At 38.5% G+C, this 19,290-nt stretch overlaps 1 protein-coding gene across 4 annotated transcripts in view; it reads left to right on the top strand.

The window, feature by feature from the left end:
* LOC5577529 (tolloid-like protein 1) overlaps nt 1-19,290 on the top strand; it is a 131,884-nt gene that overhangs the window by 46,036 nt on the left and 66,558 nt on the right. For all 4 annotated transcript variants that reach the window (XM_021857259.1, XM_021857258.1, XM_021857256.1 and 1 more), the window contains exon 3: nt 17,688-19,026. In XM_021857259.1, the coding sequence (XP_021712951.1) occupies nt 17,688-19,026 (1,339 nt within the window). The remainder of the gene's footprint in view (nt 1-17,687; nt 19,027-19,290) is intronic.

Raw genomic sequence — 19,290 nt, 5'->3', positions numbered from 1 at the left:
GACGTTTGAGCGTTACCGTGTTATTTACGTGACCAAGGCAACGAGTGAATTCGGCACCACTCAAACGTCAAATTAGTGAACTCGTACATTGGTCCATGGACCGATGCACGAGTTCACTAATTTGGCGTTTGAGCGGTGCCGAATTCACTGGTTCCCATGGCCACATGGATAACACGGCACCGCTAAAACGTCAAATAATGAACTCGTGCATTGGTCCATAGCAGAATTGTTCTCAATGGATCAATGCACTTGTTCATTATTTGACGTTTTAGCGGTGCCGTGTTATTTATGAAACCATGGAAACTAGTGAATTCGACACCGCTCAAACGTCAAATTAATGAACTCGTGCATAGGTCCATTGATTGTGAAGCACGATCAAAGTAAGCGAAGCAAAACATCGCATCAGTAGCAATCCATGATCGGCAATATTTTACAAGTTGTAACAAGCTTGATAAATAGCAGCAACAGAGGAGAGCCCCAACTAGAGAGCTATGAAAAAACCCATTTTCTCGCTTATTTACCGTTGGGGTATGCGTTTCACTTCACTGGCATGATAAACAATCCCCGAACATAAAGCAATAGTGTCACCCAGGTTTGGGGCTTGTTTAAATGGGATTTATCATGCACTTGTATTCCCCAGATATAATCATGGCTGTAACAGTAGAAGATAAACAGACTCTCATGATGTGTTGCGGATCATGATTGTTACAGAAAGCGATAAGTGAGAGACACTCTCAATTTTATCAGAATTCAACCGTCGATTCTTGTATATTTTTGAACTGCATCACTTTTCGGGGAAACAGGTCATTTGGAGAAATTATATTTGAGGAAAAGGATCATTCACTGATGTTCGAGGAAATGACATTCGGGGAAAAGTAGCACAATCTGTTTACTCAGTGTAAATTCAGGAAAATTTCTCAACAGAATTCAAAAAAAAAAAATTGCAGTCAAAATACCTACGGAGCAAAATTGTCTCATTGCTCTTCGAATGAAATAAAGTGAGTATCAACTAGATGTATAATCACAGAGATTTGGACAATACACTTGTGTATGTTTTTTTTAGGAGAGTGACCCCAAACTTTTGCACGGGAGTGTATGTTTTAAAGGCACGCGTCAAACTATGTGATACATGATTGGATGAAAAGGGTGGTTCCAACTATTTGCAAATATAACTCTCTGGAAACGTCCTGGCCACATACAGACCTTACCATATCTCCAATTTAGAGCAACCCTTCCTCCGTCCCATTCCACGTTTTCACTTGTGATGTTGATTCGCGCGTTTGTTGTGTGACGGATCGCAGCCAGTCCAATCGACCAGAGCGGCCGCCAGTCATCATCAGTGGAATTGATGTGCTTAATTTTGATAATACATGCGGATGAAACAATTCAATTTGTCTCCCTGAAGTAATGTGAAATGTGTAAAATGACAGCGCAAAACGTTTTGCTAAGGGGATTTCCCAGTACTCGTACCCATTAAACCAATCAAACAAACCTTGTCCAATTCTGCTGGAGCAACAGATGGGTGTATGCCTAATGGATTAAGGTATCGATCATAACAATTATCGCGTAACAATTACAAAATTTAAGCTATGGGTATTAATTATAATGAACGGCATTCAATACAGTCGTTAGTTGATTGGTTTCAGGTTTTAAATAATCTTTTCAATGGTGATGCTATAATTCAATTGAAATAGGGTACGTTGTTTTATTAATAATTGGTTTATGATATACCGCCTGGATAGTTCATATGAAGTTTGAGTGCATCACCATTTCCAGTACCTGCCAGAATTAGTTGTTCGCCAACCAGGAGAATTTCATGGAAAATTTGTTTCATTCCCTTATTAGTATGAACATTAGACATTTGTTTTATTAGTATTATTTCAAACATTATATTCATGTCTTATGTCTAGGTGTTCTGTGTTAAAAAACACTCTCATCATAATCTGGTAAAACTAACAAGGGAGGGTCACGATAGTGCCCCCGGGGATTTCAACCGGACTATTTTTGTTGGATTTTATAAGTCAAAATATGGAAAAATCCAAAGCCTTTCGGGTGATGAGCCAGTGGTGTAGCCAGGAGGGACTCTCAAAGGTGCAAATTTTTGCATATCTAATATAATTGTAAAATTTGTAAATTGGAAGGGTGGACAGAGGTTAGAGTTTTTGTAAGGACAATAGACCACCAGAGAATAAAGGGATCTGAAAATTAGAAAAAGACCACGTAGTTTATGGACAGCCCCGAAGCATGTGTATATTTGAATTGATATGGATTTTTTTATATAAAATTATATACTACAAAGAAAATTAATTAATCATACTTAATTACACTTCAGTGGCTGACAAATAATCACCGTTGCCAGAATAAGGGCAGCAGTTGTTCGACGTACGTTTCCTCCTATCGAAAAACAGAAAACGTGTCAAAGCAAGCTTTGATGGTATTTCTAAATGAGATTCTTTTTTCGCATTTTGTTGGAAGTTAAAAAATTCTTCTATTGATCGGATCTTGGATATCTAATAAAGATAATGTCCTGTATAAATCGACAGTCCTTAAAATCGTTAAATTAATCAAGAGATATATTCTGACTTAATAAACTAGTATCGTGCAGCCGCCCGATGTGTACTTCTTCTGTTCATATAAATACTTTGACCAGTTTCTGGCAGATACACTACTGATAGCTAGAAACAACATCAATATTTGGTACAGTGACTTTGTTCTTCGAGTTCAACCTTTTCAACCCTATGAATTTACTGCCATTTTGATAACCTTATATGTTTTAAGTGCGATTATATTAAAAATCACCCGGGACCATTTGATACGTTAATACTAGTTTACGATCAATGTTTTCAAAATTGGCAGACAGCGATATGTAACAAATATATTCAGTTAAACCACGATTTAGCTTAATCTCGTTATAATGTACCATCGATGGGGGTGACAATGGGTCTAGGGGGTGAGATTGGGTCAAAACGGAAAAATATGATTTATGAAATAATTTAGCCAATAACGCTGATATAACTAAAATTTATAATTCATATGTTAGGGAACATATAATTACACGTAATTCATTACAATATACATTTTAAGAAATAGTAGTTTTTGTTTACTATATCGATAAACTTGTATGTTGAAACTAGATAAAATTTACAACATTAAATTTCTCCTGTGCAAAGTATCACGCATGTACTTTACCATCGTTAAATTAGTAAAAGGTTGAAGGTCTTTTCATTACACTTCACACGTATTTTCCGGAATTTATTTGATTTTTCCACAAAAATTTCATTTTTTTCTGCACGGTGTCTAAAACATCAAAAATAGGGGTGAGATTGGGTCAAGCAAGAACGATAGTAAATGAAATTGCAAGTCCACTTTTTTGACAATTTATGGTGCCGGGTGTTCTCTTTTTTCATTAAGATGTGTTTATTTTTTCTAAATACAGCATCTCTGAAACATCAAACAAGTCTACTTGAGTATTCTGTACATTGAATAACAATGCAACGTATTTTGACAACTTATCAAACCAGCAACTGTGTTTCGTGCGCAGCAACATCGTGAGATTTTATCAAATGGATTTTTTTTTAAATTTAATTATTTATCAGTGTTTTCATATTAAAGAAACATCTCACGGAAGTACAAATGAGTTGCATCGCTGATATACCGGGATTATAACGTCAACATCTGCCTGAAATATATTGATCGTGGAATGTCGCACCGAAATATAACTATTTGCGAAGGTTCAAAATAATCACTGTTTCATTACACCTTTGGGAAAACTGAATAGGCTTTATGGCAATGGGGATGAGACTTTGAAGATAATTTGAGGGAAAAACAAGAAAATTTATGTAAACTTGACGATGAATGTTGGGTTTACAATTTTTTTTCTCATAGCTCTTCAATTGTTTGGTATAATCGTTCTTTTAAGTGGGTTTATCATACTAGTGAATCATCTTAGATATGTTTTCATCTTGTTTGCATCGTATTTCAACAATATTTTTCAGCTTGAATGGTTTTGCAATCATATTCTCAAAAACAAATGTGACAGTGACCCAATGTCACCCCCTCTATGGGGTTAGATTGGGTCATTTTTCATTCACTCATGGTGCCGCTGTAAATAAATATTTTTCTTCAATTTTTTGAACAGTTGTTAATGTACCATCAAAGTACATACAAACCATATTTGAAGTTTATTGAAGTTATTTCAATAAATATATCGTACATATCCCTTTTTGACCCATTCTCACCCCCAACTACGGTACCTTCGATGTTATAAAATAGACATAATGCATACATCCACGAGCCCTTTGTAGTCGATTACAATAAATTTTCATTTGTACTAAATGTACCTATTTTACTTTTGAATCCATTCCAATGGAAAGATATGTTCAATGCTATCCATAAACTTCACACAAAATCATGATTTTCGTCCAACAATTTTTGTTTTCAAAAGTTCAAAATTTCACTTTCTTCATAAATGATGTAATTAATGCTTGCTTCGATACGATTTTCAACCAATTTCATATTGCTTTGTATTATTGGAAGTAAATTAACAATATTTTTCATCTATTTTTAATGAATGCCTTTACTGGCAACACTTTCGATTCATAAAAAACATGCTTATGCTTTTTCATATTTTGTGTAGTGCAAGAAATAGTAATTGAAATCACTCGTAAGCCATATCGTTTTTCCCCTTATCATTAGAAACCGTAAGTTTGCCCTTCCTATCTACACTACTGGAGAAAACATGTGACCTTTCTCTATGTTCATGGTAAAGGTGGAAAGAGCGTCAAGAGATCGGAAATTGACACCAAAATGTAGATTATTATAAAATTGTACCAGATGAAGAATGTTAGAAAATGTAAATATCGAAATAGGGAGCCGGATCCTATTCTTGGCACTTCTGATCCACTTCGGCAGTTGGGTTGGCAAGCTACAAATCTCATATTTGGCCACAATATGCATCGTATTGAAGTGCTTATTATTGCACAGTTTCAGACAATTCAACCGATAAAAACCCCCCATGCCAAAGTGAGTCATGTAAGTGTCCAAGTAGCTCTGCACCCTATGTATGTTGGCCAAGTTAGTTCCGTATCTGATCTACTATTATAGAGTTCGCGTTTGATATGAGGCGATATGATTAATTTACTTTATTTTATGTTACTATATTCAACTAATATAATACAATTTAATGGCGAGAGCAGTGTATCCATTCATAAGAATCCATGGGTTACTTGAAGTCGTCTCTATTGAAAAGGAATCCAAAATCGCAAAAAAAATGTGATGGTTAATATTTTGAATAATTCTAGTTCACTCATAACGTATATAACATAATCCGATATGTATCGATAAATATTGATAAAATGGCAATGATCGAAATTAGGTGGTTGCGCGTAGAACAAACGCATCAATGTATTTCATCTAAGATTATCATGATTAAAAAAAACTAGAATTTCAGGAGAATTTTGTGGAGAAGCTTCTAAAGAATGTTTGGAAGAAATGTCCGAAAGAATTCCTAGATCAATTCCCGGAGGATTAGCTAGACAAATTTTCGAAGAAATTTTTACATTGATTTCAATAGGACTATCTGGAAGAATTCCTGAGAAATTTCTTATGAATGCCTGAAAGATTCATAGAACAAATAACTGTAGTATTCCCGATAGGGTGAAATCCTGTAGGAAATCGTTTGACAAGTTTTTGGAGGAATTTCCGAAAAAATTCCGGAAGTTGGAGTTTTTTTTTGCGTGGGCCTTTGGATGAATTCATGGATGATCTCCGAAGGAATTCATGGAGGAACTCTGCAGGAGTTCTTGGAGTAATGTTGGAAGATTTTCCGGCTTTCGCAACCTTCTGGATACTGGGTTCGCCGTAGAGACTAGCGAGCTCGTGGTTCCGCCGCCACACACCGTTCTCCTGCACTCCGCCAGAGATGGTCCTAAGCACCCGTCGTTCGAACACTCCAAGTGCTTGCAGGTCCTCGTCCAGCATGGTCCATGCTTCGTGTCCATAGAGGACCACCGGTCTTATTAGCATATAATCGAACCCTATAGAAGAAAGGTCTTATTAGCGTTTTGTACATGGTACATTTGGTGCAGGGGTGAATCTTTCTCGACCGCAGTTTCTTCTGGAGCCAATAGTAGGCGCGACTTCTACTGATGATGCGTCTCCGTATTACACGACTAACGTCGTTAGCAGCCGTTAACAATGATCCGAAACTCATTAACTATTAAGTGAAGCAACGATACGTTCGAAGAATGCTACGTTTACCCTAGCAACTTACTTGTTGGATAAAAATAACACTTGTTCGTTATTCTCCCGCAAACCACTGTGAAATACAGACGTTATTGTTGAACCGTTACCTGTTGTTTGAATACCTTATTCTACCAAGAGGTTATGAGCCCAGAACTGCTGAGATCGTTGGAGAATTGGAAACCGTCAATTTTTGAAATGGCCGAAACGAAGGTGACTGTGGAGAAGTTGGATGGGACGAACTACGCTGTTTGGAAGTTCCGTATAGAATTGCTGCTAACCAAGGAGGAGTTGTTCTCGATTGTAACTGACGAACTACCTGAAGAACGGAATGCAGCTTGGAAAACCAAGGACGGAAAAGCTCGAGCGTTGATTGGTCTTGCTTTGGACAACTGCCAGTTGGTACACGTCATGCAGTCATGCACGGCCAAGGAAATGTGGGATTCACTTAAGAAATACCATGAAAGGACCACTTTTGCCACGAAGGTGCATGTTCTGTAGAAGCTGATCACGATTCGATTGTCGAAAGGAGGAAATGTCCCGGAGCATCTGGCGAACATGACCACGTTGATCAACAAGTTGAACGCGATGGGTGAGAAGTTCAAAGACCATTAGATTGCTGCAATGATTCTCGCAAGTTTACCGAAATCCTACGATGTTCTTGTAATCACGCTGGAGGGTCGTCCTGAGGAGGAGCTAACACTTGACTATATGACAGGAGAACGGGTTACCCACCGGTTGGTTACCCGATCTCGTACCCCTGCCAGTACCACGAGGAGGTAGGGATACGAGTTACTGGGCAAGAGGCTAAGGACCACACAATGGGGTCTATTTTATTCCTGTAGGTACGCGAGATACGAATGGTACGCCATGCCCAGCCGTTTACCGTGCCAAACTCCTAAGCAATTTTCAGAAGAATTTCTGGACGAACTCTGGAGACCTTTTTAAACGAACTGCGAAACAATTCCTGGAGCAGCTTTGGAGGAATTCCTGAAGCAACTCCGGAAGAATCCCTTGAGCAACTCTGAAAGTATTCATAGAACAACTCTGGCGGGATTTCTCGAGGATTTCCGGAGACATTTCTGGAGGAACTCCAGAATAATTCCTGGAAGAACTCGAAAGAAATTCTTGGAGTAACTCGATAAGAATTCCAAGGCTCATTACTGCAAAATTCAAAGATGAACTCCAGCGGAATTCCCGGACATTTATCGAAGGAATTCATGAAATCCATGGAGAAATTCTGAAGGTATTCTTGAGACAACTGAGGAGGAATTCGTGGAGGAACTCCCGAGGTGTTTTTGTTGGAAATACGGAGCATTTCTTTGAGGAACTCTAGAGGAATGCTCTGAGCAACTCCAAAATAGTTCTTGAACCAACACCGGGAATTCCTGGAGAAATTTCGAAGGAATATTCTTGGATGATCATCGGAGAAATTCCCGGATGATCTTTGGAAGAAATTTATGAAGGAATTCGGGAGGAACTAATGAAACTTCAAAGGAATTGATGGAGGAACTCCTAAAAGAATTTCTAGAGATATTCCTGGAGGATCTACAGAGCATTTCCTGGAGAACCTTCGGATGATTTTCCGAGGGAATTTTGAAGGATTTACTGGAGGAACTGCGGATGATTCAAAGAGAAACTCAGAAGAAGTTCATGATGAAACTCCTGAGCAATTTCTGGATGAACTCCAAAAAGATTTCCTAGAGAAACTCTGAAGATATTCCTGGAGGAACTCCGGAGGAATCATTGGAGGAATACCTTAAGATTTCTTGGAGCAACTCCTTACGCTTTGCTGAAGGAACTCCTGAAGATTTCTTGGAGGAACTCCTGACGCTTTGCTGAAGGTACTCCGGAGGAATTATAATTCTGGAGAAATTTTCCAAGAAACTCCTGGAGCAAGTCGTAAAGACACTACAGTAGGAATTCCTGGACACTCCTGGATTAACTTCTGAAGAACCTTCTGGAGAGACTCCCGAAGATATTACTGGACGAATTTGGGCAGTAATTTCTGGAAATTCCTGTGAACTCCTGGTGGAATAATATCTGAAGGAAATCCTGAGGAGGAATTCTTGGAGAAATTCTTTAAATTCTTTAAATTAACCATGCTTTTTTCTTAAATCGTTCGATTTAAGTAAGCATTTCTTGTTTTTTTCAATCAATCAAAAATTCCAACAGCATCTTGTGAAGAAAATCTTGGATATATGTATATTCTGAGAAAACTCTTGGAGGAATTCCTCCAGGAACTCTGGGACGAATTACTGAAGAAATTATAGGAGGAAATTCTGAAGAAATATATGAGGGAATTTGGACAATCATTTCTGGAGGAACTCCTGGATGAATTTCTAGAAACTCCTGAAAGAATTTTTAGAATAGTACCTGAACTCCTAAAGAAAAGTTTGAAAAATTCCTCAATTAACTCCTGGAGATTTTTTTTGAGAAATACTTCTTGGAGGAATTCATGACTGCATGAGGGAACTCCTGGTGGTATGCCTAAATAAATTTTTGATGGAACTCCTTCGTAGAGGAATTCCTAAGGGAGATCCTGGTGGAATCCCAGTAGGATTTCTTAAACTTGAAAAATCTTGGAAACTCGTGGAAAAATTCCCAAATGAATTCAAAAAAACTACTGGAGGAACTCTTGAAAGAGATCTAGAGGTATTTCTGGAGCAATTTCTGGGGAACCTCCAGAAGGAATTCCTAAAATAACTCCTGCAAGAACCAAGGGACTAATTTCTGAAGGTACTAAACTTATCAAAGTATACAGGAGTTATTAAAAACTTTATAAATCTTTTAAAACTTCTGGAGATATTTCTAGATTACTTTTTGGACAAATTACTTAAAGGAACTCCTTAGTGAATTCCTGAATTATATCTTGAAGAAATTCCTGAAACTAAAGCTCCTGGAGGAATTTCTTAAGGAACTCCTACATTCCAGAACCTATCCAGCTTTTTAACGTTCAACGCTCCGTCATCGTAATCATCGTCATCATCGAAACTTTATAAGCAGTTTTTCTGTTCTAAACTTGAAACTAATCGATGAAAATGTGTTCATTGTGTTTCGGTTGGAGAATAGAATACAGTGAACACATTTTCATGTAAATTTGCTTGATTTTGAACGACAAAATTGCTTTTGAAAATTCCGAAATCAATGACGGATCCTGCCCCCTTAAGAGCTCTAATGGCTGCCGCAAACAGGCTCACTTTCTGGTAGTGAGCAAACGATTTGACGTTTGGCTTGGGTCAAACGCAAATGTTCCCTACCAGAAAGCGAGCCTGTTTGCGATAGCCATTGTCGCTCTTAACAAGCTGGATAAAAGAATTCTGAAGGAAACCCTGAAGGAATTTCTGAAGAAACTCCTAGAGAAATTTCTGAAGGAATTCGTGGAGGAACTCTTGGAGGAATTCCTGGATAAAGGTTTTTCGTCAAGGGCAGATAGGAGGGACCCACAACATACGATTTTACAAATCCAACTTCAAGAAATATGTATCAATTTTTCTAAAATATTCATAGAAACCCCGAAAAGTCGTTTTGCCCCGGGGGTGCATATTACCCCAGATACCCCAGGTTTTTTTGGAACGAATCAACTTTGTTACACGTAAAAGTTGATGTGTGATCAAATGTCCATGTCGGAATCCGAACTGTTCATTGAAAAATTGAATTTTCATTGATGTGGACCATCTTTCTGTTCCAAATTACCTTATCAAAAAGTTTAGCTGGGATCTTTTGCAGAAATTTTAAAATTGGTACAACCTAGGATTTTTTTTCTATTTGCCAGGAAAATATGCCAACTGATAACATTTGTTAAATATATCAACCAAGAATGATAAGCTACTCTCTGGAAGTTTGTTGATGAGGATGCAACAAATTTCATCATCGCCTGGGGCTTTCATGTTTTTGAATTTTTAAATAATGATTCTCACTTCTCCTAAATCAGTCTCCAAGGAATTTTTGAAAACGTTCTCTTGATTGAGAATGCTTTCAAAATCTGGAGTAACTTAATTTTCAAATGTACTAGTGAGTCTAGGTTAAAATTATGCGCGCTTTCAAACTGCATAGCATGATTTTTAGCATTTTCGTCATTTGTACGTAATATTTTGATTTCCTCTTTCAATGCCAGAATTTGCTTCTGATGTTTTTTTTTATTCAAAATTTTAAAATAATTTCCAAAAAGGCTTAGAGTCAGGGTCAAATTGAGGAATTTTATTTACAACATGTTTGATCAGTGATTGAGAAAACCGTTTTTTTATTTCTTTTTGCAGATCATGCCATATAATTTTCAAGAGTTTAAGATCATCGTCTATTATCACGGATTCGAATTTTACCGCGCTTTTGGTATTGCAATGCCCTTTGATTCAACAATGAAATGTCAATATCAAGATATGTTTGCAAAGAAATGTTAACATCGAGATCGATGTTTGTTTCATATGTAATCCAGTCGGTTGTGCTACTTTTTCCCGAATATCCCGTTTCCCCGAATAGCCCATCAGGTATCAGAAAGTCGGCTCAGGTGGCACGTTCCCCTACAAATGGGAGATTTGTGCCTCGCTTATTTATAGCCTATATCATCATTTACCTGAATGGATGTGGGACTGGTATGGGAAAGGATGGGGAAGAGGGAAAAAGGGAGGGAAAGAAAATGATGAGAATGTCCCATAGGGACAAAAGGTTTCATGAAGTGAAACACAAAAAAGAAAATTTAGTCTATTCGTAGAACAGATCAATTTTCAGTTTTAGCAGCTATACTGCATGCATGCTACACAGAGCTATTCGAGAACATATAGTTCAGTATTATTTATAAATAAACAAAAATCTACCAGAAGAGTAGATCATTTTATTATTTTAGCAGATTTTTTCTGCGAATATGGTTTACATACCACCTTTTGAAAACCATAATTCAACCTGAAATTCAGTGTTTTTAAAAGGTTATAAGAACTATCATCAACATTACAGATAACCAGACGATTAACTGTAGATATTGATTTCGTTCTTAAAATCCTCCAATTACCAATTCCTATTGAAGGATTTTGGAAGTGAAGCCGCTTAAACTTTCGTTTGAGATCAAAGGAATGTTAAATAACACCTTATTTTGGTGAAGTTGTTGTTGTTGTTTGAGAGGGACTTTAACCCGAAGGTCATTCGTCCCTATATTTTTTTTTTTTTTTTTTTTTTTTTTTTTTTTTTTTTTTTTTTTTTTTGGTGAAGACCAAATGGTTCAATGTAGAACTTACAACCATCTACCGCTTTTTCATTTATTTCGTTCAGTCTCTGTTTCAACCAATCAGAGCTCTCTTCATTCTCTGGCGAGAACCAGATTTTACCAAAGCGAAGCCCATGACCATTGTTACGCTGGGAGATAAAGGGTTTGTTGCATGGACGCGATCCACATTTTGCAAAGTATGGCTCAAGATTGAAAGAAGGAAGAAATCACAATAACAGCATTGTAAACACAGGGCGCTGACATGTTGAATTCGGATTGCTATGAATAGACTATTGTGATTGCTATCGGGGTTGAATTATTAACTATATTTTTTGAATTAGATGCTATTGAGAATTTACTAAAATTATTGCATTGGAAATAGCGCAAAATTGCCAGCAGAGTGAAGACAATAACGATAGTGGGTGTTGACTGATAGAACTTGCCGTGAGTAATTATGAGTAATATTGAATACTGGTTGCTAATGGCGAAATGTTGTACAGGATTACGTTGTAGGAAATTTGGAATGTTCGTGGGCTGAATAGCTGAATTGAAGACTAGATTTGTAAGTAACAACATTATAAAACCCCATATGAACCTAATCAAATATAATTTTAGTTTTGAGTGTGCCCAAACACCGTTACATACTTCAAAAGCCGTTTTTAAATATGCTGCCCCGAACTCCTCCCAATAACCATTGAAACTGGGAATGAAAGAAGTAGATGAATCAGCTGGTAGTTGATAAAGAAAGTTATTCAGATCGAATAACAGCTCATTTTTCAACTCGTTTGTAAATAAGCCATGTTTCAGACTTATTTGAAAACGATAAGCATGAAAAGATGAAAAGAAGCCACTCGTATTATCGGAGGAAGTCTTTTTTTGAGACTTACCGGCCATGTTGGATGAAATTGTAGTACCAATTCCAGTTCCACCGTCCTTCGAAAAATTTTCCAAAACTTCCTCAGGAATGAAAGAACTAGCACACTGATTGTGCGCATCCAAAGCTGATGGTAAAGGAGAATTTTCAGCTTGATTGGTAGCCATAGCTCCAGAAAGATGGTAAACTCTCAGGGTTGATATGTACCGACTGTCTTCGAACAAGGTCGAAATAGAAAAGAAAGATCATAGTAAAACTACACTCTTTCCAATGCCTAAGATGAGGGATACACATTTACAATTTATTGAAATTGTAGATGTAAAAACTGTATAGGCCACAATCTTTTAGAATGTGCGAATTCAGAGTGAAATACCATTACTATGGATTATTCAATAATAGCTATAGTATTGATTAGCAACATGCGTGTTGGTAAATTGCAACACATTGGTCATGCAACACTATTTTGCATAGTATGAATAAACAAACACAATCCTAAAATCTCATAAGAGACAATTTTAAGAATGTGAGAACGAGAGAAAGCTTCTCAATATCTTGTGATTTGAACAGGGATCATCCTTAAATGACGTAACCGATACTATTTAAAAACCTACAAAACGAACAAAAAAAAGAAAATGCGAATGAAACAGTAAGAAAATAATAGCAAACGATAATTAAAAAAAAATAAATAAAAATAAAAATAATGGTAAAATAAATAAATGACTACAATGAAAAATAAGTCAATATAAACATGGAACCGCGATAATATTTTCAAAATTACGTCACTTAAAAATAACGACAAACTAAAGCTTATCAGAGTTTATCAATAAATAAATAGAAACAGTTATGAATAGTTTCTTTCCGATATTATTTCGAGAAGAAACAGCTGCAGATGTTCTCATCATTTCTGCAAGTAGGAAAAAGATATCCAAGCTTGATGATAGGTACAAACAATGTAATATTGACCTATCTGATGTCTGATACCACACAACTGCATCTCCATCACCAACCCACTAACAAAGCGTAGATGGACGAGAACTCCATCTGTGCTTAGTGAGTCCAATAGTAGTGCAGACATGTGAGTGCACAGACATCAGCTCGGACACTTTTACATATAGTGGTGAATGTCTCTTTGAGGCAAGAGTTTCACAAAAAGCCTTCTCGAAAGAGAATGATAGGAGCATACTGAGGATACTGTTGCTCACAATACACATAGTAACAAATATACTATAAGATGTATGGTGTGTGGTGAGCACCACGCATCATTCTGTTGTAGTTAACATACGATGAGAAACCATCACTGCTGGTAACTCAAAAAATTTGCTAACGCTTCATTCCTACACACATGTTGTATAAAGTATTCGAAGTGATCGATTGCAATATTCACAAAGGAGTGTGAAATACTTACGGCACCACCACATGATAAAATGTAGTGGTGTAACTAACTCGCCAAGATGGCTGTAGTTTGAGAAATGGTCCCATATTTCTTAACACTATTTCTCAAAGCACTGTTTCTATTTCTATAGCACTACACAAGTTTATATGCTAAAATAACACTATAAACATTGATGCACTAGACGAAATGATTTATAGCGAATATATCGCCCAATATCGTAAACAACACGATAGCGCTTCGATGAGCACGTCCACTACCCAAATCACTACCACTACTGGGAGAAAAGAAATGTTGCAAAGAAATGTTAACATCGAGATCGATGTTTGTTTCATATGTAATCCAGTCGGTTGTGCTACTTTTTCCCGAATATCCCGTTTCCCCGAATAGCCCATACTTTCCCGAAAAGTTTTTGGCACTCATATTTGTCATAACTTTATACATTTCAGGAGGGTGAACGTACTGGTCATCTAATACGCACCTTTCTTTATTTGATTGGCGGTTCTTACGAGTTTTACCGTCCTCGGCATTTTTGGCAATATATTTTTAGTCAAGAATGATTCTTTTGATTGCTTATCGTTCTTTCTAATTCACCATCCTGCCACTGAAAACTACAGTCGGGTCTCCTATTAAACGCATTCCTATAACGTGCACTCCTATTATGCTTGTGGGATTTCATCACTTTTGGGGTGTTGTTGAATATCTCGTATGCCAAAAGAGATAGCACAGTACTGTCTTCGGCGAAGTTTCAGTGCTAAGTACGACCTACCTTTAGGAGTTGAGGATCATCCTTTTAGTTGAGAACTTGGCCGGTAGGGGCGCTTTTTCTGATTTGCACTATATGAACCATGAGGGATAAGAAAGCAAAATTTTATAACATATGATATCTCTGAATCCTGATGTTTTGGAAGGTTGGTGTCTTCGGAAGAGTTGTTCAGTAGCTCAAGGGCTGACATGTGGTGGTTATTCTGATACGGAATTACGCCACCAGGTGGCGCTAGTGAGCAAAGAATTTTTGTTTTGCGCATAGCTCAGTAGCCTGACCACTTAGAAAGATGGCGTCTTCGGCAAAGTTGCTCAATATCACAAGGGCTAGCATTATTTGAGCCGAAAGTTTTGAAATTTTTCCACTAGGTGGCGCTAGTGAGCCAAGAATTTTTGTTTTGCGGATAGCTCAGTAGCCTGACCACTTAGAAAGATGGCGTCTTCGGCAAAGTTGCTCAGTATCACAAGGGTTAACATTATTTGAGCCTGAAGTATCGAAATTGTGCCACTAGGCGGCACTAGTCAGCAAATAATTTTTGTTTTGCGCGTAGCTCAGTAGCCTTACCACCTAGAAAGATGGCGTCTTCGGCAAAGTTCTTCAGTATCACAAGGGCTAAATTATTTGAGCCGAGAGTTTCGAGATTTTATAAATACGTAGAAATTGAATTATCGTTATGAAAAAGAAGGTTAAAATTTTAAAAATATTCAAACAAGAGTGTTGTGTAACTAAAGAGATAAGGCCAGTCGTTGTTATCTCATTAAGATTGATAGCGAATGGATTTCCCAATTTATTAGTAATGACTGACATTCCAACCTAATTTCATTTCTGTCCAAACCATACCTTGGAAAATGTTCAAGAAATGAAGTTCATGCAATGACGAAATAAAAATAAACATACATATTTTTTCTTTGGTTCATATAAAAAGCTAACGATCACTTATTTGAGTAGTAAACGGATCCTCACTCATTCTCATATCAAATAATTGATCAAAAATTCTCCCAATCCGTCGAAAATACTAGGATACTAGCCACACTTTTATCCGATTGTAAGAAATAATGTATATATTTTTCTCCAGGCACTTTTACTTAAACGTGACAATGCGGGGAAAGTCGATAGCCTAGTGTCATACTGAACAACTTTGGTCAGGCTACTGAGCTATCCGCAAAACAAAAATTCCTTGCTCACTAGCGCCACCTAGTGGCAAATTTTCGAAACTTTCGGCTCAAATAATGTTAGCCCTTGTGATACTGAGCAACTTTTCCGAGGACGCCATCTTTCTAAGTTGTCAGGCTACGGAGCTATCCGCGAAACAAAAATTCTTTGCTCACTAGCGCCACCTAGTGGCAAAATTTCGAAACTTTCGGCTCAAATAATGTTAGCCCTTGTGATACTGAGCAACTTTGCCAAAGACGCCATCTTTCTAAGTGGTCAGGCTACTGAGCTATCCGTGAAACAAAAATTCTTTGCTCACTAGCGCCACCTAGTGGCAACATTTCGAAACTTTCGGCTCAAATAATGTTAGCCCATGTGATACTAAGCAACTTTGCCGAAGACGCCATCTTTCTAAGTGGTCAGACTACTGAGCTATCCACGAAACAAAAATTCCTTGCTCACTAGCGCCGCCTAGTGGCAAAATTTCGAAACTTTCGGCTCAAATAATGTTAGCCCTTGTGATACTGAGCAACTTTGCCGAGGACGCCATCTTTCTAAGTGGTCAGGCTACTGAGCTATCCGCGAAACAAAAATTCTTTGCTCACTAGCGCCACCTAGTGGCAAAATTTCGAAACTTTCGGCTCAAATAATGTTAGCCCTTGTGATACTGAGCAATTTTGCCGAAGACGCCAACTTTCTAAGTAGTCAGGCTACAGAGCTATCCGTGAAACAAAAATTCTTTGCTCACTAGCGCCACCTAATGGCAAAATTTCGAAACTTTCGGCTTAAATAATGTTAGCCCTTGTGATACTGAGTAACTTTGCCTAAGACGCCATCTTTCTAAGTGGTCAGGCAACTGAGCTATACGCAAAACAAAAATTCCATGCCCACTAGCGCCGCCTGGTGGCGTAATTCCGTATCAGAATGACCACCACATGTCAGCCCTTGAGCTACTGAACAACTCTTCCGAAGACACCAACCTTCCAAAACATCAGGATTCAGAGATATCATATGTTACAAAATTTTGCATTCTTATCCCTCATGGTTCATATAGTGCAAATCAGAAAAAGCGCCCCTACCGGCCAAGTTCTCAACTAAAAGGATGATCCTCAGCTCCTCAAGGTAGATCGTACTTAGCACTGAAACTTCGCCGAAAACAGTACTGTGCTATCTCTTTTGACATACGAGATATTCAACGACACCCCCAAAGTGATGAAATCCCATAAGCCCTGGGTCTCCTATAACGCAGATTCCTATTACGCCCCCCAACCATGTGTCTAATAGGAGACCTGACTGTATTATAGCACCTATTTGAACTGCTACACTTTTCGGGGAAGCGGATCATTCGGGGAAATGGCATTCGGGGAAACCAAGGGAGGTACTGGCGGCTCTTTATTGCTACCCCTACGTGTCGCTGGTTCTAAAATGTAAACAACGAAATTCCGACCAAATAATGGTGAAGGCGTAATTAATTTTCTCGAAAACATCCATTTCGGGAACCAAGCCGAATTTGCTGATTAAATTGCCAACATCGCATCGCAGAAGCACGTAGCAAATAAGTGCTTGCAAACAGTATCTTTCAAGTGCATTGATTACCTGTAATTTTGTGAATAATAATTTTCACTTTTCCGCGTTAAGCCTTAAAACTGGTTCTGGACTTAGGTTGGCGGCTTTTCAATTTTACTCCCAGTTGACAGCCGCCCTCCACCCTTGGGGGAAACGGGTCATTCGGGGAACTGGCATTCGGGGAACCAACATTCGGGGAAACGTCATTCGGAGAAAAGTAGCACAATCATTCCAGTCGGCTCGTAAATAATTTAAGGTGAAGATGAATTAATTAAGAATCGCTTCATGGTATATTTGAAATGTAACAGAGACTTGATCAGAATTAAAAGCAGCGTGCCTACAAAGGTAGCTAGCATTGGTTAAAGCCAAATCAATCATAGAAGAGAAAATATGTGTCTATCTTATTTCCGATACAATCCTAAGGAGGGGTTCGACCAATATTTCAAATCATGTCGCATAGTATGCACTGTCTTAACCAATATTTATTTCCATCCATTTGCAGGTGGATTCTTGGGAGATATCGCACTGCCAAACGTAGATTACGAAACCGAGTGGCAAAAACAAAGACTGAACAAAACTTTCCAGCAGGAGCTGGAAAAACTCAAACAGGAAGTCTATCACGAGGGCCTCCAGGTGGAGGAGGAAGGACTGACCGACATAATCCGGAAGAAAACTAAACAACTGTCACCTGACCTGAATGTGGGCACCAACCAGCCCAGTAAAAATCTCAACGAAGCAACAGTCTACGTTTCGAGTTCGCAGCCTGTCGATCATAAATCACTTAACCAAATATCACATAACGACCAGGACAATGCCATAATTGACAGCTACAGCAATGGCGAATCGCAGATAAAGGCGACAATCATCGATAACAACGATAATATCATACTTCGAAACACATCCAGCGCCAACCATCAAGTGGGGCCTCAAGGGGGCAAATCGGACGCCACAACATCGACATCGATTGGTTCCGACAGTGACAGCAGCTCAACCATTATCAAGAAGAAGAAAAATGTCAAAGCGGCGGATGTTCGCAACATTGACCATAACCGCATCCAGTCCGACACAAAGGACATCGTTATCGACGATGCGAGCGATAACATAATCAGCAATAATCATGCGAGCAGAAAGATAGTGGCATCGAGAGCACTTTTGACATCACCCCCAACCTCTACGCCAAAACCACCCCGAACGACTCAAGCCAATCGTTTCAGCAATTCTGGTGGCAATGGTAGAACCCTAGAAGATGTCCAGGTCCTCAACGGTGATGGGACCATTACGGCCCACAAACGCCATCACAGAAGACGTCGGCAGGGAAATGGACGGAGAAATAACAACAGCACAACCGCTGAAGAAACAACAGCCGCCGACAACAAACCGAAGAAAAAACCACTCGATGCAAATTCCGACACGTACAAAGCTCGCCTTGAAAGGCTGAAGACCGATCTGGGCAACCCGACCCTCTCCATAAACGATCCCAATTTAAAACGGTCCAAGAACAAACTCAAGTCCCATGCCGGCGGCAAAAAAGCGCCCAAAGACAAGCAAACCGCAAACAAAAGCAAAGCATCAGCGCTAAAAGATTGGGGGGAGAAAAGAGACTCCTCACGTGCGCCAAAGGTCAAACAAATCGGAAAAGCAAACGGAGGAAAACCGCACGGCGCCAAACGGCAGACATCAACCCGTATCCTGGACGACATCATTATCGAGGAAAAAGTTCACGGCTCCATCAGGAAAGAGGATGGGGAGCTGATACGGGACTCAAAGGGGAATGTGGTTCAGTCGTCTTTTCTGGAGGCTCACCTAGCTACCGAACAGCAGTTACCTGTTGATGAAACAAGGTAGGTGGTGTGTCTAAATTTAGCCGAAAGGTTTGCATTGAGCTTCGTTCTAAAGAATTTCTCTCGCATTTGTGGGATTTGATGGATCTGGCAGTATGTAAATATATTTTTGCGGAACGACACGTGGAATAATTACATTAAAAGGGTTTCCCTGAAATTCGTATTCGACAAAGCGTTTGCGCTGAATGGAATTAAATGGCTTCGATTTCAGTGTAATTTTAATACAAGCAATAAAAAAGCAAAATGCAATAATAGCATATTGAG

This window comes from Aedes aegypti, chromosome 1, assembly GCF_002204515.2.
Source record: "Aedes aegypti strain LVP_AGWG chromosome 1, AaegL5.0 Primary Assembly, whole genome shotgun sequence".
Taxonomy (NCBI): Eukaryota; Metazoa; Arthropoda; class Insecta; order Diptera; family Culicidae; genus Aedes; species Aedes aegypti.
Note: the sequence above shows the minus strand (reverse complement) of the source record. Positions and strands in the feature narration are given on the sequence as shown.